General features: G+C 31.2%; 1 protein-coding gene and 2 long non-coding RNA genes across 3 annotated transcripts in view; 1 reads left to right on the top strand and 2 right to left on the bottom strand.

Moving 5' to 3' along the window:
* Positions 1-17,169, bottom strand: part of LOC148232821 (uncharacterized) — a 118,184-nt gene that overhangs the window by 23,471 nt on the left and 77,544 nt on the right. The gene's annotated exons all lie outside the window — the stretch shown is intronic.
* On the top strand, positions 4,724-5,442 carry LOC148232825 (uncharacterized). Its single transcript, XR_015810495.1, has 2 exons — positions 4,724-5,183; positions 5,256-5,442. It is a non-coding gene; the product is annotated as an uncharacterized LOC148232825 (long non-coding RNA).
* LOC148232824 (uncharacterized) lies at positions 6,306-14,229 on the bottom strand. Its single transcript, XM_088190566.1, has 7 exons — positions 13,990-14,229; positions 13,408-13,530; positions 11,141-11,222; positions 10,384-10,439; positions 10,253-10,325; positions 9,716-9,789; positions 6,306-9,648 (listed from the first exon to the last, which is right to left on the bottom strand). Exons 1-7 carry the CDS (start codon positions 14,086-14,088, stop codon positions 8,362-8,364), a joined length of 1,794 nt encoding a protein of 597 aa, XP_088046692.1. The 5' UTR covers positions 14,089-14,229; the 3' UTR covers positions 6,306-8,361.

Here is a 17,169-nt window from a genome sequence, read left to right as displayed (position 1 = left end):
GTGTCTTGTACTTTTTATATATGTACATCGTATTTTTTAATTTTATGTAATTTGACTTTATTTCTAAATAAACCCATTTACCCAATAAATTATTTTTAAATATACATATTTATATGTTTGTGTATAAAATATCATATTTTTTCTTTTTTTACACCGTCCGAAAAAAAAGTGTGCTGGATAAAAGTTTTTAGAAATTTGAAAAAGTTTGAGAACCGCTGGTTAACTCAATTTTAATTATTTTTATTTAAATTCCTAGATTACTTACTTTTATAATTTTAAAATCATCAATCAATTTAAAAATCTAATAATAAGGAAATGTAATAATTAATTTCTATTTCCGGCGAACCACATGTTGAGAACCACTTAATAATGGCTTGAATTAATGCATTGTTACATTTATAACATGTCTAGAAAAATTTGTTGAAATATTCGAACCACATCAAAAGATACATAAGTTTGTCTGGTAGTGAAACTGCCTGATGAAAGAAATATAAAATATATTTATAAAACCTTCGCATTTGTCTAAATATAATTAAAAAAAAAAAAAATTAAAATAAAATGAAAATTCACACATTTATTTAGTCATCTCTTAAAAAAAAGCAAATAAAACACTAAACATATATTTTTAAATTTACATGGAAACGAAAACATACACAGGACGCCAATTGGCGTCTGCGGTGTTTAACTTTCGGCACACTCAGGACGCCAATTGGCGTGAGCGGTAGGTAAAGTGTTAATAACAAATCAAATTGAATCACTTCTTCAAAATTCTACCACACTTTCGCAATTCGTACCTATATAATATTTCGACGGTATGTGGCATCATTTATGACCAGGTTTTCAGTCGCCTGTTTCTTCCCTCTCCAAGCATTGGTGAAGTTTAGCTTCTCGGGATGACGACTTTTAACCGCTTTTATGAAAATATAAAAAATAAAATGTATCAGTTGTGTAATGAAATAATAACTTTTTACGAAATTAACTTTTATTATTACATTTTATCGATTTCCATATTATTTGCTTCATATAACTTGAATGCAAATTATTAAACTGAAAATTCATTTGTTTATTTTATTATGTATTCATATTGATTTAATAGAAACAAATCAATATTTGACAGCAGCCAATGAGATGCGAATTACACATAGCAGGGACATATATTTTGATTTTATAACACCTTGATTAATCCATTATGATTATATCAGTAATCTACAATGGTGAACGATGTTTGTTTCCCGAAGGATTTCAGCAGACTGAATGTGGAGAGTACATAATTCCATAAAATTCTTCAATACATCTGTTTTCTATTACCGAAACAAATAAATTTGTATTTTGCCGGTCACTCTCCACTTGGCAGGTAGAGACGTATGGTGTACTTAAAGGCATGTTGGAGGCGAAATTTGCCCTTCGAGACAAAAATACAAGTTACGAAAATCTATTTAATTTTTTAAATTATGACGGTAATGTTCTCGAGACCCCAGTTAAAGAACCTATGGTCTAAATAATTCTAAACGTTTGGCGTCAACACATGTTACAGTTGAAACTAAAGTTACACTATATAATGACGAAAAGATGTATGTTTGACATATATTTAAGCAAAAAAAACCTTCTGTGTATCAGACAGTGTCATAAATTATAAATAACATGAAGGCTTATTTTACAAAAAAATGTTGCTCAGATTTCAGCGTTTCCCAAACTTTTGCTCTCAGGCAGTACGTATCTTACTAGTGAATCCGTGCTTTAGTTAATTTACAATATTATCAACATCTGTAAAGAAGACAAGAAAGATTTCAAAGCGCTGTCCTTATGGTACTGTGTGGTAAACTAGGAAGAACATCGACACATGTTTGTAGTCAACTTTCTAATTCTTTGGCCATCCGCGTCCCTTTTTTTAACACAAATGACACGATCTTCTAGGATCTTGCTGGTTGGCGGTTATTAAACTAGGAAGTGATATGGAACTCTTTCACTCTGTTGTATCAGCGAGTTAAAGCTTTTTCGTTCAAAAAATCTGATTCCTTATTTTTCTTGTTTATATTATTCATTTTTCATACAGACAAATCGTCGAATGCATAAATTGTTGGAACTAAATTCACCTTCTCTCCAAGTAAATGCGTCACCAGTGGATGTTTGAAATATAAAATCTTTATTATCATCTTCTTCCAAATCTTCATCCTCATTTTCTTTCAAATCAAAAAACACATCTTCTAAAACAGAAATGAAATTTCACGATCACAATAATTAAAACATGCCAAACTGAACAAGTACACCAATAAACTGAGGGTAAACATTAGAAAAAATGCATTGTAAACATCTGAAAAATTATGCTCGTTTGTTGAGCTTCTGCACCCTCTCGGATAGTTGGTTTCGAACTGATCTGCAGATGAAGACATGCATTATCTCAACCTCGGCTTCGTATATTTAGCTGCCTCTAATCGAGACCCAGCAAGCACGTCTAAAATTTTAGCGACCGCTCTTCCTTGTACTTCTCAGCTCGTTTCGATCCATTCCTGGATCGCACTACGTACTTCGCGGGCGGTATTGTGCACTCGGTCGCTGCCCCTGTCATTGCTGACGCTCCTCAATTTTTATATACTTGTGTTCTTAAAACTAGAGAATTATTCGTACTTCCGACGGGAGCCATGCTTGATCGGATAAGCCTTCGTATGCCAGACGACAGGACTTGGTGACAGAGCCGCTTTGGTTCACATAGGCTTATCGGTATTCATAAATGCCCGTGGTACAGCTTGCTGTGTACCGCCAATACATTTTGTTATCTATTAGGGTTCTCGCGACGGTGCTTCCTTTTAGATGCCTCTTTAAAATTTCTATCGATTAGTCACCCCTTATCTCGCCATGCCTAGAACTTTATGGGATTTTTTATTGATGCGCCACATGTGGTCAATGCAGCATTAGGCCATTCAAAAGAAGTGTGCTTTGGATAATTGTCAAAGAATTACAAAGACTTCAGTTTATTGACATTTTTGCATGTATGCAACTCATCCAGATTTGTGTGAAGCTTCTATGGAATGGACTGAAATCTTTGATGTGTAAACTCGAGAGTGACACGACATAATAATATATGGTTCGGAATACTTTTTGATAATGCTCTCGAAACAACGGAGACTACGTATTATATGGGTCAAAATTATATATTTTTGAGCTGCAATACTAACACACTTTCATATTTCAAGTCTAAATTTAAATATACAGCGCTTAATCGATATACACAGTAAACTACGAGCACGTTACCTCTTTATAATAATATAAAATATGTTGTCAATTATTATGTCAGGATTGTAGAAACATTCTTGTATTGTTTCTCATTCAAATAAAAAGCGTACAGGTACACAACCAAATAAACGGAACAGCTTAATTCTTGCAATACATTATTAATTAAAATCAAATGTGGTTTTTAATTAATCAGCTTCATTGTTTTAAATTTAAAATTTATTTAACCCTTTCCGGTCCACAAAAAAAAAAAAAAATTTTCTACCAGGTCCACAAAAGATTTAGAGAATTACAGGGTAAAACAATACATCTAGTTTTTTTTTTTTTTTAATAAAACTATATTTATGTTTACAATTTTTTTTTTTGAAGGTAAGGATAATGCTCTAATTATTACATTTTATACACACCCAAAGTATGATATCGGTGAAAACATTCACCGATGCAAAGGCCGGGCTTTCTCTCACAAGTTACACAAATGTATCGCGTTTCTTTCCTACACCCAGGATTTTTTTTGTTGGAGCATACCAGGCAATCTTTATGCTTCCCTTGAAGGTTGAGGTATAAGAAATGACCCTTTTTGTCCAGTCTTTGCTCCCTATCGCCTAAATATAAAAACAGGAAGTAATAATCTTGATCGAAATTCGGAATCGTTATCACTGCTGCTCAAGGCTCTGTAGACTCGTGGTATTGTACGACTATTTATTTCTTTACTAGAATTAGAACTCCAAGCACTCGGGGGGAACAGATGGTCCAGGATCAGTTATGGATAATCTTCTTCTTCGGTTTTGTTTGTTTTATTACCACAGAAACATCTTCATTTCCACTTTCAACAAATAGTTCAGTCACTGTTCACTTCATTCATATATTCTTCATCACTTCTTTCAAACTCGATGTTATCGCGTTTTTTTTTTTGTAATTCTAGGCATTTTTGAGGGGTGCGAACTATTATAATAATAGTACAATTATAAGTATCGGTAATAATAATTATCAAATTGTTTTCACGTGGATGGGTCGAGCGTAACTGATCCGAGTGACGAGTACCAATCTAGCCACTAAAACAAACCTTTTGTATCCTTCTCAGGTAGAAAGTTATACATTCAAATGCTCATAAAAACCATTCAATCCTCATCCCAGTATACCGCTACACTAAATACAAGTGAGAAAAAAATATGTTTGCTTGTATTTTGACAATAAACTGATGAAGAAAAAATGTCGAATGACATTCGACATAGGACTCACTGGAATAAAGTCGATGTCGAATGACATTCGACATAGGACCGGAAAGGGTTAATAGTGTATGTAAAGTTAAATTTAGAAAAAATATAAACTTATGTAAAATTCGTTAAAAATAATATGTATGTATATAATGCAATTAATAAATGACTTATTGTAAAAAATGTTTTAATATGAATAAATTACTAAACCAACTAAAAAAAAATATATCAATAATAATTTAATGTTACAACCTATTGATAAATTCGGATATGAATTATAGGTGCCGAATCCTGTTTATAATTACAGTCCTACAATAGTAAAGAAAATTAAACACTAAATGAAAAGTAAATTTAATTTTAATGTTCAACTAAATAAAAAGTACTACAGAGCTTTTAAATCAACTAAATAAAATAGTTCCTCAGAATTTTAATAATAACTACCCTCGAAAAGAAGCTAAATAGCAGCTGGAATGTCGGGAAGATCATTTTTAAAACTGAGAGTAACAGCATCTTGAGCAACAGGAACAGTTTCAACTTATGGAAGAAATGTTGATCGTGATGATAGGACATGGTTGACTTGGCAGTTGATGGTAATTGATTGTGAACACGGCTGCTGCTTCTTCCTACTTCTTAACTATGGCGCCTCCAGAACACTGGCAAATTTGAAAATGCGCTCGGAAATCTAAGGGAACTAGATGATTACCAATGGCGGGACTTTTAAACGCCATCCTGTCTCAGCAAGTATGAATTTATTAATTTATAGTCACTAAAATACACTTCTTGCATTAATATTTTATTGAATTCTATTTTCAGTTTCAACATCATAGGAATTAATTAAGCTCCACTATACCGTCACTGCCACACCAATCAGAAATTTAAAGTTCTTCCACTGACATCATCCCTCCGCCGGCTTCTCCACCACCGCTCGGAGAACAACAATCTCGCCCACCATAGTAACTCAATATATGTAAACTTAAATAATAAAATGCTTACTAGTTTCCACTTGCGTCTTACTGGCTGCGAAGTCATACCCCTCAAGGTTAGAATCCCGAAAGTAATAATATTCGTTGTTCTTTTTATCTTCTATGGACTGATCTTTATTTTTTTTAAGTTGCGCTGATCTGCTGGCGCTTCTCTTGGATAGCGAAGGAAATCATATATTAAAAGCTACATTTTTACCTGAAAACATTATCTTTTAACTATTAATTTGTTTATCTGAGAATAAAAAAGCTATATGGTACCTAAGCGAAATGGTTTACTGGGCTAAAATCAAAAATAAAAATACACTGGACGGCCGCACATATTTATTTAAACAAAATATAATATTTACAACATAATAAAAAAAATAACGATTAAACGATTGGACCATGCCTAGCTCAATAAAGCTTTATACACAAACACACATGTTTTGAATTCAGACTCAAGAACTAACCAGCACGCGTATCTCTATACGCAACAGACATAATGGAAAAAGTAAACAACATGTAATTAGCCTCCGATGCAGAGAATTTTTTTTTATATAATATAATACATTGACCTATGTAGGTGTCGAAGATGTCGCCAGTGCTATAAAACGTGTTGCTGCTAAACATGAAGCGAGGCTTAAACAGCACCTCAACATCGAGGCAGCAAACTCCTCAAAGTGGACAACATGAAAAGACAAAGATGACAAATTTTACGATTATTTTGTGCCCTTCCTGTAATGACTCGTCTGAACAAAAACATTATCTGGGCCGTATGCGGTCTGCAGGGCTTGAATTGGACATCGCTGTTTTAGTAGATATATAATTCTTTATGAGCTACTCTGATAAGTTATTGACACTTCTGATTTTATAGGTTATCTGAGAAAGTAATTAAAACAGGTTTGTGTTTTGTCAATGACTAATTATTTTTATTTAATAAAAGATCATCATAAATCAACAGCTTACATAAATTGTGAATTGTACATTTTTAAATAATATATTTTAATTTTCTTACAACTGTTTTTTGAAAAAATATGAAAATTTAATGTTATATACAATTTCATGAAGTAGGGGAATAGATCAATAAACAAGCTTATAAAATACTCACTGTACATAAAAAATAGACGTATGGTGTTTATTTTGTGAATATATACATATAAATATTAATGAAGAAAAATAAGATAAGATAGATATAATAAAAATGTTTATGATATATACACTACTTCTAAATGTTAGCACAATTTAGATTTCTTTTAATTAAACTAGCCTCAACGATAATATAAAGCAAACAACTATTGAATAAAAGTACAGCACAAAATTTGCTTAACTTTTGTATAACAACCGGGTCACGCCCTTTCATTAGATGAATATTTTCTAAGCAAAATCTATTTACTTATAATTTGATTTTACTCTGTAATCTGTGGACTGATATCTTAACAATCATAAGGCCATCATTTGAGTAATATGTTGTGATTTGGACATCAAGCGTCACAGTTAACACATTGCATACCGAACATAATCCTAAAAATTATTCTTTTTAACCATCATAACTTTTTAATTAATTAACGTCAAATTTAAAATACAGTTTTGAAATGATAGTTTTTTATATTCACAATGGTAAAATCAGTAAACGACAGCAATATAATAAAAAATAAATTAATGTTTAGAATCAGCAAATATACTTATTTTAAAAATAAAAGCGATACAGATTATGATAAAATGATGAAATACTTTTACTTATTTTTAAAATAACAAATTCATTATTTTTAACACTTAACGGTCGACTCACGCGGCGATATTCGCACGACCGTTCAACTTTGATACTGTTGACAGCAGGTAGGGACATTTGCATTGAATTTGGCCAGAAAAATACATGTCATTTAATTAAATATAATGGATCTTAATGAAGTAGAAATATTAAAAAAAGGAAATGACATCCCTGATTCTTAATAAAAAATTCTCGGGCTATCCCTCAAAAAAATCTAAAAAACAGTCTCGAATCTATCCCAAAAATATTTTTAAAAATGTCATTTCTTTGAAATCATATCGGTATACATTTCACTGGTAGATATATATTTTTACCAGTGAAAATATAATTTATTTAGCTGGTGCTAGTAAAATTATATGATTTTAACTTATCCATATGTAGTAATATAAATATACATAAACATACTTATCATTATTTATTTATATGCGATCTATAAATGTTAGTGAATTTATATTTTCACTAGTGAAGTCCAAATATATTTCACCAGTAGATAAATTACATTTTCGCTAGCAAAAATATAATTTAACTGATAGGCGCTAGTGAAATTATATGATGTTCTAAACCACTAGTAAATATCAAACAAAATGTCAGAGTTACACGATTGACTGCAATGCGACTATCCGTAAGTGTTAAAAATTGACCGTAAGTGTTAAAAATTATTTAAATACATTTTTATTTTCTTGATACGCGATTCACCGTTTTATGATAATTGATTTAATTATTACGAATATATGATATGTGGGATATATTCATAGAAAAAATTGTAAACACTGCCTTGAAACAAATTTTTTTACCTGAGTTTTGAGCCTCTAGAATTTCGGTTATCGATTTTTTAACTTATTTTAGTTAATATAAAATTAGTAACATCTTTGGATAGAGCATTAAATAATGATTTTGTAATATGAAGTTAAAATGACAAAAAGTACAAATTTGTGCACATGGTATTCAATGTGTTAAATAATAATATATATATAATTGATTTGCACAACGACTTAGAGCATGCCTTTTGTCAATCTATTAACAATAGAAAATCCTCTTATCGTACTCCACCCCCAGCAATTTAAATTAGAAAATGGGATAGAAGTACTCGCTTCCATCTTTCATTCATAATTAGGGACTTTGGCGTTATTATTTAATTATTTGGCAAATAATAATACAATGTAAATACGTTTATGATTAACATTTTCAATCAAACTTTCCCTTTTCCCATGTGAACGTTAGTAATGTGTTTCTGCAGTGATTTTTTAGACTTGAACATCTTTTCGCACACGATGCATTCAATGTCGGCGACGATCTTATGAGAATTGAGATGATGCTTGAGGTTGTGCCTGTGCTTGTACGAGTTGGAGCAGTACTCGCACTTGTACTTCTTGTCGATCGTATGGACGATCATGTGCGTCTTGAGCGACCGCTTGTTGTTAAACATCTTGCCGCACATATCGCATATGATATCAGCGACGTTGTGCGTCAAAAGATGCTGTTTGAGATTGTTCTTGTACTTGAGCGTTATCGAGCAGTGTTCGCATTTGAATATCTTTTCGGCCGTGTGGACTTTCATGTGCATGGAAAGAGCGTGTTTGTTTTTGAACATCTTATCGCAACGGCTGCATTCGACGTCGCGCGTTTCCTTATGCCACATTGAATGTTTGTTCAACTCGTATTTTGTAAAATAGCTCTTGGGACAATGTTCGCATTTGTAAGCGATCACGTCGATGTGAGTCGCTTCATGTGTCATCAGAACTTGTTGCGATTCAAATGTTTGTTTGCATATGTAGCATTTGAAATCGCTATGCGATAACAAGTGTCGCTTGAGCGATTCGTCGCGATAGAAGCACTTCGAGCAGTGTTCGCATTGATATTTTTTCTCTCCCGTATGAACGGACATATGAAAAACGAGCGCTCGTTTAGTTTTAAATGTCTTTTCGCAACAGTCGCAAATGAAGTTATAATCGGCGTGCGATAGCATATGACGCTTGAGGATGTAAACAAACTGGAAAGACTTGGGGCAATGTTCGCACTTGTACTTCCTCTCTTCTAAATGAACCACAGAATGTCTCATTAGGTGCTGCAGGGTTTTAAACGTCTTTTTGCACTTGTCACATTTGATATCAGATTCTGAATGTTCGCATTTGAATTTTTTAACTTTAGTCAATGTTTTATCACGTTCGCACTTCAATCCATCTTTTTTGTGAACAAGGATGTGTCTCTTGAGACCATTTTGGCGTTTAAACGACAACGAGCAGTGTATGCATTTGTATCCGTTCTCATCCTTATGAAAGATCATGTGAGTCAAGAGGATAGGCTCAGATTCAAACGTTTTATCGCACAAATCGCACTTGAACGCTTTATGAATTGTCCTGTGTTTTGCGAGTGTAGCGTTATCATAAAATATTTTTTCACATGCCTCACATTTTACACCGCGCAATAAACACAATCTGTTGAAGGTGTCTTCACTGCTGATTTTTAAACTACCCTTCTGCAAAAAAATGAATTTATTATATAAACAGTTGCACATACTATCTAATAAGCAATGTAAAACATACGTGTGTTTCAGTGTCTGATAACAAATCTGTATTGTCTGTGCTCGAATCGGATTCATTTTTAATATCATACAAATCTGCAAATTGACAAAAAAAAACAAAAAGTTTCAAATATAACGAAATTGCTAATACTAATTATTTATAATGAAGTCTAACATATATGAATACACATAAAAATAGATAAAAAAAAAAAATTAGGAATTCGATGATACAAATTAGATTCGATTGCTGACATTCTGGCTGTGCGTGAAAGAATATAGGTCGCGATCGCAACTCGCAAACCTACAGTATTGACGTATAGTCAAACTTCATCCCTTAACATCTTTAAAAAGTGAATGTTACGTCGAAATCACAATGACGGATAAGACTCTCAAAATATCGCTTCAAGCAGATTTAATTCTGAATTTGCAGTGACAGTAATAAATCATTGAGTCATTAATAAATTAATATCAGATCATCTCGTCTTGATATAACCAGCAATATTCTTTTGTGTATTCAAATTAGCTACTTCATGAAAAACAATTTTTTTGTGCGTCTAACCTGTGTCCATATTCCTCCTTTTAATAATTGCATCACTATTGATGCTGCAAAATTCAATTTCTACTTTAGTTCCCTGAAATAAATTTTAAAAGAATTATTTTTACAAACTAAAGCACATTATAGCTACTTACCCGATTAGAATTAATTGCATCAAATGCTTCAGGTATATTAGCATCCATGCTTTCACCTATTCCAAAAAAATTGAAATGATTGTACTTTTAATATGACTTAATAATTTTTTTTACAAAGATCGTAAGATTATGATGACAACGTTAAAAATATGTGTATGATACAGTTAGTGTTTTTTCCTGAGAAAAATGGCAAATCGAGTTTTTTTTTATTATTTAAAATTAAATTTGGATGAATATTTTTAAAAGATTGATAACCACTGCCCTTTTTATAACGCCACATAAGTAAAGGCGTTATAAAAAGGGCAAGTTTAATAGAGGTCTGGGAATGACAAATAATTTTAACACGCAAGCTCGTCTAATCTTTGGTTAATATCTCTTAGACCACCATGCAGGAAAATATGAAAAAATTAAAGGATACAGGACTGAGTTGTGATAAACCTCGATCTGGACGTTCTATAATTACATCAAAACAACGGGATCAGCATATAGTAGGGATCATAAATTTAAGTAAAAGAAATAGAATGTTTTATCAACAGAAATTTGCTCCTAAGTAAAAAGAGTGGTGTTGAAGATATATATGCTTTGTTATTTTAAGTGAACTGTGGCAAAATTCGGTTTAGATAGTAATAAAATGACAATTAGAGAATTCGGATTGGCGAGTAAAAAAAATTGATTGCACTGTATAACAGTTTACCAAAAAGATTTTTTTATGTGTATTATTTTAATTATTCTAATACCATAAAATTAATTTTATTACCAATTGTTACAGTTCCTTGTAGATAATCACGAGCATTGTGAGGTCCTGTGTCATCATGTTCAAGTTTAACATCAATCATATTCTATAAGTACAAAATACAATATTTATTACTATTATACATTTTAAATATAAAAATCAGAGAGGCTCGTTTTATTTTATAATGGTTTATTCATAAAGTAATAAGTACATGTATACAAAATTGTCATAAAATATGGAAAGGAAATCATGAAATAATAAAATTAAATGATACAAACGAGATGATGAATGAGATTTGGAAAATTACATAATATGTTATTTTCCGCAACTTAAGGGCAAACAGTCGACCATCTCCACAGAGAATATACTTCACTCTTTAGAGCAGCGGTTCCCAACCTGTGGTACGCGTAGCACCAGTGGTACGTGAGTAGATAGTTGGTGGTACGCGAAAAATAATCAGTAATGGCGGACATAAAAATATCATTTAAACTATTGTATTTTTCCTAAATATAATTTTTCAGAAAAGCTCGATGACGATCTTTAATGTTAATGATAAAATTGAAAGCATGATTAAGAAATTAGATTTTTGGAAACAGTGTATCGAAAACAATCAACCGGAAGTATTCGAAACTCTACATACTTTTTGGTTGTAAATAAGGATAGCTTGTCTCAAGATTTACGAGAACACATAATAGTTTATTTAACAGGATTAAAATCGTCTTTCATGGAGTATTTTCCAAAACCCGAAAACAAAGATAATAAATTGGATTTCAAACCCCTTCTATGCAGAAAATTTAGAAAAAGCTTCATCGTTATCAATAAAAGATAAAGAAAATTTAATAGACTTATCAAGTGACAAAACTATACAAGTAAAATTCGAACGAAACAATCTAATTCGTTTTTGGTTAAACATCGATAAAGAATATGATGAACTTCCTGAAAAAGCTCTCAAATTCTTATTACCGTTCACTAGTACGGAATTAGTAGAAAAAGATTTTTATTCATAGGTTTTTTTTAAAAATAAGTATCGAAACAAATTGGACGCAGGTGTAGATTTAAAGGTTCTCACATCTTTTGAACCAAATTTCAAAAAATTATGTTCTTCAAAACAAGCACAAGGATCTCATTAAATTTATTTTGCTTATATTATTGTGCTTATATTTTCGTAAAATTTGTTTAAAAATTAAACTTATAACTTGATAACAAAGTATTATAATCTTAAGCTACACTTTTATTAACAACTATTATTTTCGATAATAAATAGATAATTTCGGTAGTAAAAATATTTTTAAATACAATTTCATTAATATTATTATATTTAAAACAAAAATTTTGCCTGAGGCGCTGCTGTAAATTTGTAAAAATGCAAGTGTAAATTATCTCGTTTTCATCAGAAAAATTTTTACATTTACCGTGTTTAATTAATTTTATATACATATATTTTCTATTAATATTGGTAATTTTTGGGAAAAAATTGCCTGCGGCGGCGCATTTAATTTTTTTTTATACAAATAATTTAATTTAATTCTATGTAATTTTTTTTAATAAAATTTAGTTATTAAAAAATACTTCTTTAAATATCCTGGTTTTGAATTTCGACAAGAAATGAGCTTGAGCAGCTTTTATTTAAAAAAAAAAACATTGTGATATGTAAAGTTCAAATGTCTTATTTTTATCATAAAAAATAAAACCTTTGGTATTTTTTTTAAACTTAAATAAATTGAGTTCTGGGAAATATAATCACTTTATAAAATTTATAATGCAAATAGAATAACAAATTTCTCGAAATACAATAATTTTTACGAAGTGGTATAATTAAGTGTGATGTACTACCAAGTGGAACGTGAGCCAAAAAAGGTTAGGAAACGCTGCTTTAGAGAGAAAGAGTCTGCAACAGATCGAATGCATCAAAACAATTTTAAACGAAATTTGTAACTGATAAAAAATTGATGTAATTGTAGTGGATTAAAAAAATGCATCTTGCATAAAAATTATAATATAATTATTAACAATGGTTTTTCTTTTTTTCCCACTACTTAATTTCATTAAGCAATTGTTATTGAGTATATTTGGAATGATTGGATTGAGATAGTTAAATAGGTTAACTTGAAGTTTCCTGCGTACTGTGGCAGCACGTTACCTTATTATGATTTTATTTAATTTTTTTTTCTAGTCATCTTTTATTTTTATTCTGACTGTTTATTATTTTTATTCTGACTGTTTTTAATTTTTATTCTGACCCAAAGTTGATTTAAATTCCGACCATTCAATTTTATGTATTTTTAAATTACCTGATTTCGCCGACGTAAAATTGCATCAGATTGCCGACATAACCTTTTAAAAAAATAAAACTGATGAATCATATCATAGCAAGGTTGACAAATGCACTGCGGTAGTTCATCATCGACGTTGGCCTAAAAAAATGAATTTACATTATTTATTTATCTAGTATTATATTATATGTAATATAATAATGAGTATGTTTCTATTTTATTTTGTTTCAGTGTACAAATAAATTTGTTTGCTAATAATATTCGTGACGTTAGATGGTTTTGTATTCCTGGAGAAGAGCTTCTAAATGCTTGCGAAACCAAGTTTTGCTAATCTATATTACATGAATTTAAAGTGACCAGATTTTTAAAATAAAAAGGACATCTCGGAAATTTTTGTTCAAGGAAGGCTTTTTTGAGCTCTTCTAGCAATTTCTCCTACTCAAAACAATTCAGAGATGATCTTTTTTTTAGGTCCCGTACCAATTTGTCTTTCTGTCCTCCTTTGAAATTTTCCAAATAACAGATATTATGTTAAAAGAAAACCTAGTTATGATATTAGTTGAGATATAATTGTTCTAAGTCAATCGATGAAAAACTCACTTCCAACGATGTGCATTCCCTAAATCGTACTACACAATTGTCCGAATTCAAACTTTGGAATTGAGCGCTCCTGCGAAGACAAGCCCTGCAAGTCTCCATCGGATAGTCCGAAAAACGACTTATGGAATATTATCGCAGACGAAACTGTTCAAGATTAGCGAAATAAACATTTTAAACTGACAACGAAGTCAAATGACAACTCGCGTCAGTTTGACAGCTCTTATTTTTGGCCGAAGAAGCGTCGGCGTCCGACCATTATTTTTATAATTAAAATGCATGCCCCGTTTAATTTACCCTTTAATCCTTTAAACGCCAAGCGCAAGTAAATCTACTGTCTAACGCCAAGCGCATGATATGATGCGCTCGTTAAAACCTTCGTTTTTTAAAGAAACGGAAAGGTAAAAGATGGCAATATATGTTTTAAAAATCAGTTTGAGTTCCTAGTAAACGATTTCAGTGATTTTATTTATAGAATTTGCGATGAAACAGTGGTATATATAATTATAAAGTCACGCTTTAATTTTAGTTGTTTGTATTTCGCGCGCGGTTTCGATCGTGCTTCTTTAGGCCACTTTTAGGATTAGCACAAACGCATCGCGGAAATTCGCTTTTTAATACTTTAATTTGTGAATCGAAATTAAATTATGTCATCAATATTTCAATGAAAATTGTGATTTGTAAATACTTATGAATATATTTATACGTTATTTCGACTGTTTTAATATTGTCAACTGTTTTTGTGATTGGTTTTTATTGTTTGTAATAATTAAATAATAATAATAATAATTACTATTAATTACTTATTTATAAATATAAATAAGATATAATTAATAAAATATCAATATTAATTATCACTACCTGGCGATTTATTGGATTTAGCTAAAACATATTTCACAAGACCAGAAATTGAATTTAAAATGTGACTAGCTCCCGACCATAAGCGTTATGCACAAAAAATAATTAACGACGTACTTTTTCAAGGCGAAATAGATTCACCTTCTTATTCATCCCAAAAATTCTCAGCCTTCGATTCCTCACAATCACCAAATTTATCGCACGTAACTTAGACATCACATGTTTAATCACCTGCACCCATAATAATTATTTCTTTACAAATTACACAGTCTGCACCAAATTAGTTTCAAATACATACGATACAATTCACGTAATTAAACCCCTACAATTTCGGTTTCTCTCATATACAATCAACCACCTGTATTGCTACAAGACCAATCTCTTATTGAATATGACAATGAAGCATGCTCTGCATCCCAGTTCCTTGAAATTTTATTTGTTAAAATTTGTTTTACTTAAGTTAAATAAACAATTTTAAATTTAATGATTTTTTATTTGATTTACTTAGCTTTACCACAAAAGTCCAAATTAGAACCCTTTAATTAATTTTAAAATAATTTAATTTATTGCATAGATGATAAAAAAAAGATTTTCCTGACCTTTGATATCTTGACTAGCGGACACTCGATCTTATGAGACTTTTCAGGCAATCTTAAGAACATCGAAACAAAGGTCTGTACAAAATTTCAGCTTTCTATCCTTCATTCAGAGGTTATATCCTTATTTGACTGGACTATAAGTATCTTATTGTTATAGAGAACCTTTGACTAGCAGGAATAGCCTGACCCATATTTTTTGTCTTGTTTTCAATATTTAGCCAGATTATATTTAATAACGTGTCAAATGATTCCTGGTCCATTCGAAGAATCTTTTATAATCATCAGGCTGTTTGTTGTAGAATTATTTGCAAAGGAGGCGGTACCGCAGATCGGTAGATACTAAAAGTAAGGTTACCAACCGTCTCGGATTACCCTGGATTGCATCAGAAAAATTTGGCAGCCCAAGACAGGTTCGCAAAAATATGTATGTATATAGGTATGACACGACTTCCTTCAACGGCGCAACAAACCGAATGAATCATAGCGAATGACGCACCATCAATCACTCCTCATTCAAAACCATCAAACACATAACGATTGATGGTCTCGAGGACCCTTAAGTTATTTGTAGTTTGAAATTCTTTTCATGACTTGTAAGATTATTGAAATTGTTTTTTAAATTCTGCACAGTTCAGTTGAGGGAGCAAATTTAATTAAAAAGTTTTCAGTTTTTCTATTATGTAGTTCTTTAATCATATTTTCTAAATTATGATTTTTATCATCCATTTTATATTCAGAAGCAGATTTTACATTTGTAGAAACCTATGTTCATTCTGTCATTTACCTTCAATATATTCCGTTTCATTCCCGTTAACCACCTAATCAGCTGTATACTAACCGTTTATTCTATAATTTTCCTGAAGTATTTTTGCAGTTTCTACATCGATTGATGTATGCTCTCCTGAAACTAATAAGGAAATATTTTTCTAAATCTGTTAAACCACCTACAACTAGCGACAAATTTATCATCGTTTTTATCCACTTTTGTTTTATGCGTTGAACGGTAAGCTTTTACATTTAGAATCTTCAATCCATTTAAATCAGCAATTTTTCATTCTATAAAGAAAAGTAGTTACTATTTACGGGTGCAACCCGATCAGCTCTATCTCTACGCTTACCATATTTATATACCTCTAACCAGCGACACTCAACCTGCAACCATTCATAATCAATACCAAATATTCTCTAAAATCTGGAATTATATTCAAAGCTTAAAACTAATCATTTAAAATTAATTTGACCCCCGATAACAGGAAAGTACATTTATTTTTTATATTATGCTGCGGCTCTGTATTTGACTCGGAGGAAAAACAGGTTGAGTATACTGCTCTAAACAGACACTTGAATAAATGTCATTTCAGAATTTTTTATATTCTGCGATGCTGAGATGTGTAATGTTGGAATGCAGAATGCTGGTAAGAGCTAAAATCATCTCGTAAGTCAAGTCACTTGTGTAAGTCGAGGTTTCACTATACTCATATTTTTTTTATTTAATTCCAAATAGTGAATGAAAGCACTATCTGCTAGTTTAAAATATATTTTTTATTGTAAAAAATGTTGAATTTTAGTAGTGAAAGAAAACATTAATTTTATTCTTATTTAATTCAGGAACTAGGTGGCTTCGCAGGTCACCGTCACCGGGTACACAGCATCGGTGGCCACACCATCCAAGGGCGAAGCCCCGACGCCGGCATTCTATTGAGGTTCGACAAGCGCAGGGCAAATC

The sequence above is a fragment of the Plectrocnemia conspersa genome, unplaced genomic scaffold (genome assembly GCF_051122295.1).
Source record: "Plectrocnemia conspersa isolate PC_06_02 unplaced genomic scaffold, ASM5112229v1 ptg000008l, whole genome shotgun sequence".
In the NCBI taxonomy this organism is placed as follows: domain Eukaryota; kingdom Metazoa; phylum Arthropoda; class Insecta; order Trichoptera; family Polycentropodidae; genus Plectrocnemia; species Plectrocnemia conspersa.
The sequence above is the reverse complement of the archived record's forward strand: the minus strand, read 5'-3'. Positions and strand labels throughout refer to the sequence as shown.

What these genes read in the sequence shown, in the direction of transcription:
- LOC148232824 (XM_088190566.1), bottom strand. Translation starts at nt 14,088, where the DNA reads ATGGAGACTTGCAGGGCTTGTCTTCGCAGGAGCGCTCAATTCCAAAGT. An exon ending in ATGCAATTAATTCTAATCGG is followed by an intron (nt 10,326 to 10,383) that starts GTAAGTAGCTAT and finishes AATTTATTTCAG; the next exon opens with GGAACTAAAGTAGAAATTGA. An exon ending in TATCAGACACTGAAACACAC is followed by an intron (nt 9,649 to 9,715) that starts GTATGTTTTACA and finishes ATTTTTTTGCAG; the next exon opens with AAGGGTAGTTTAAAAATCAG.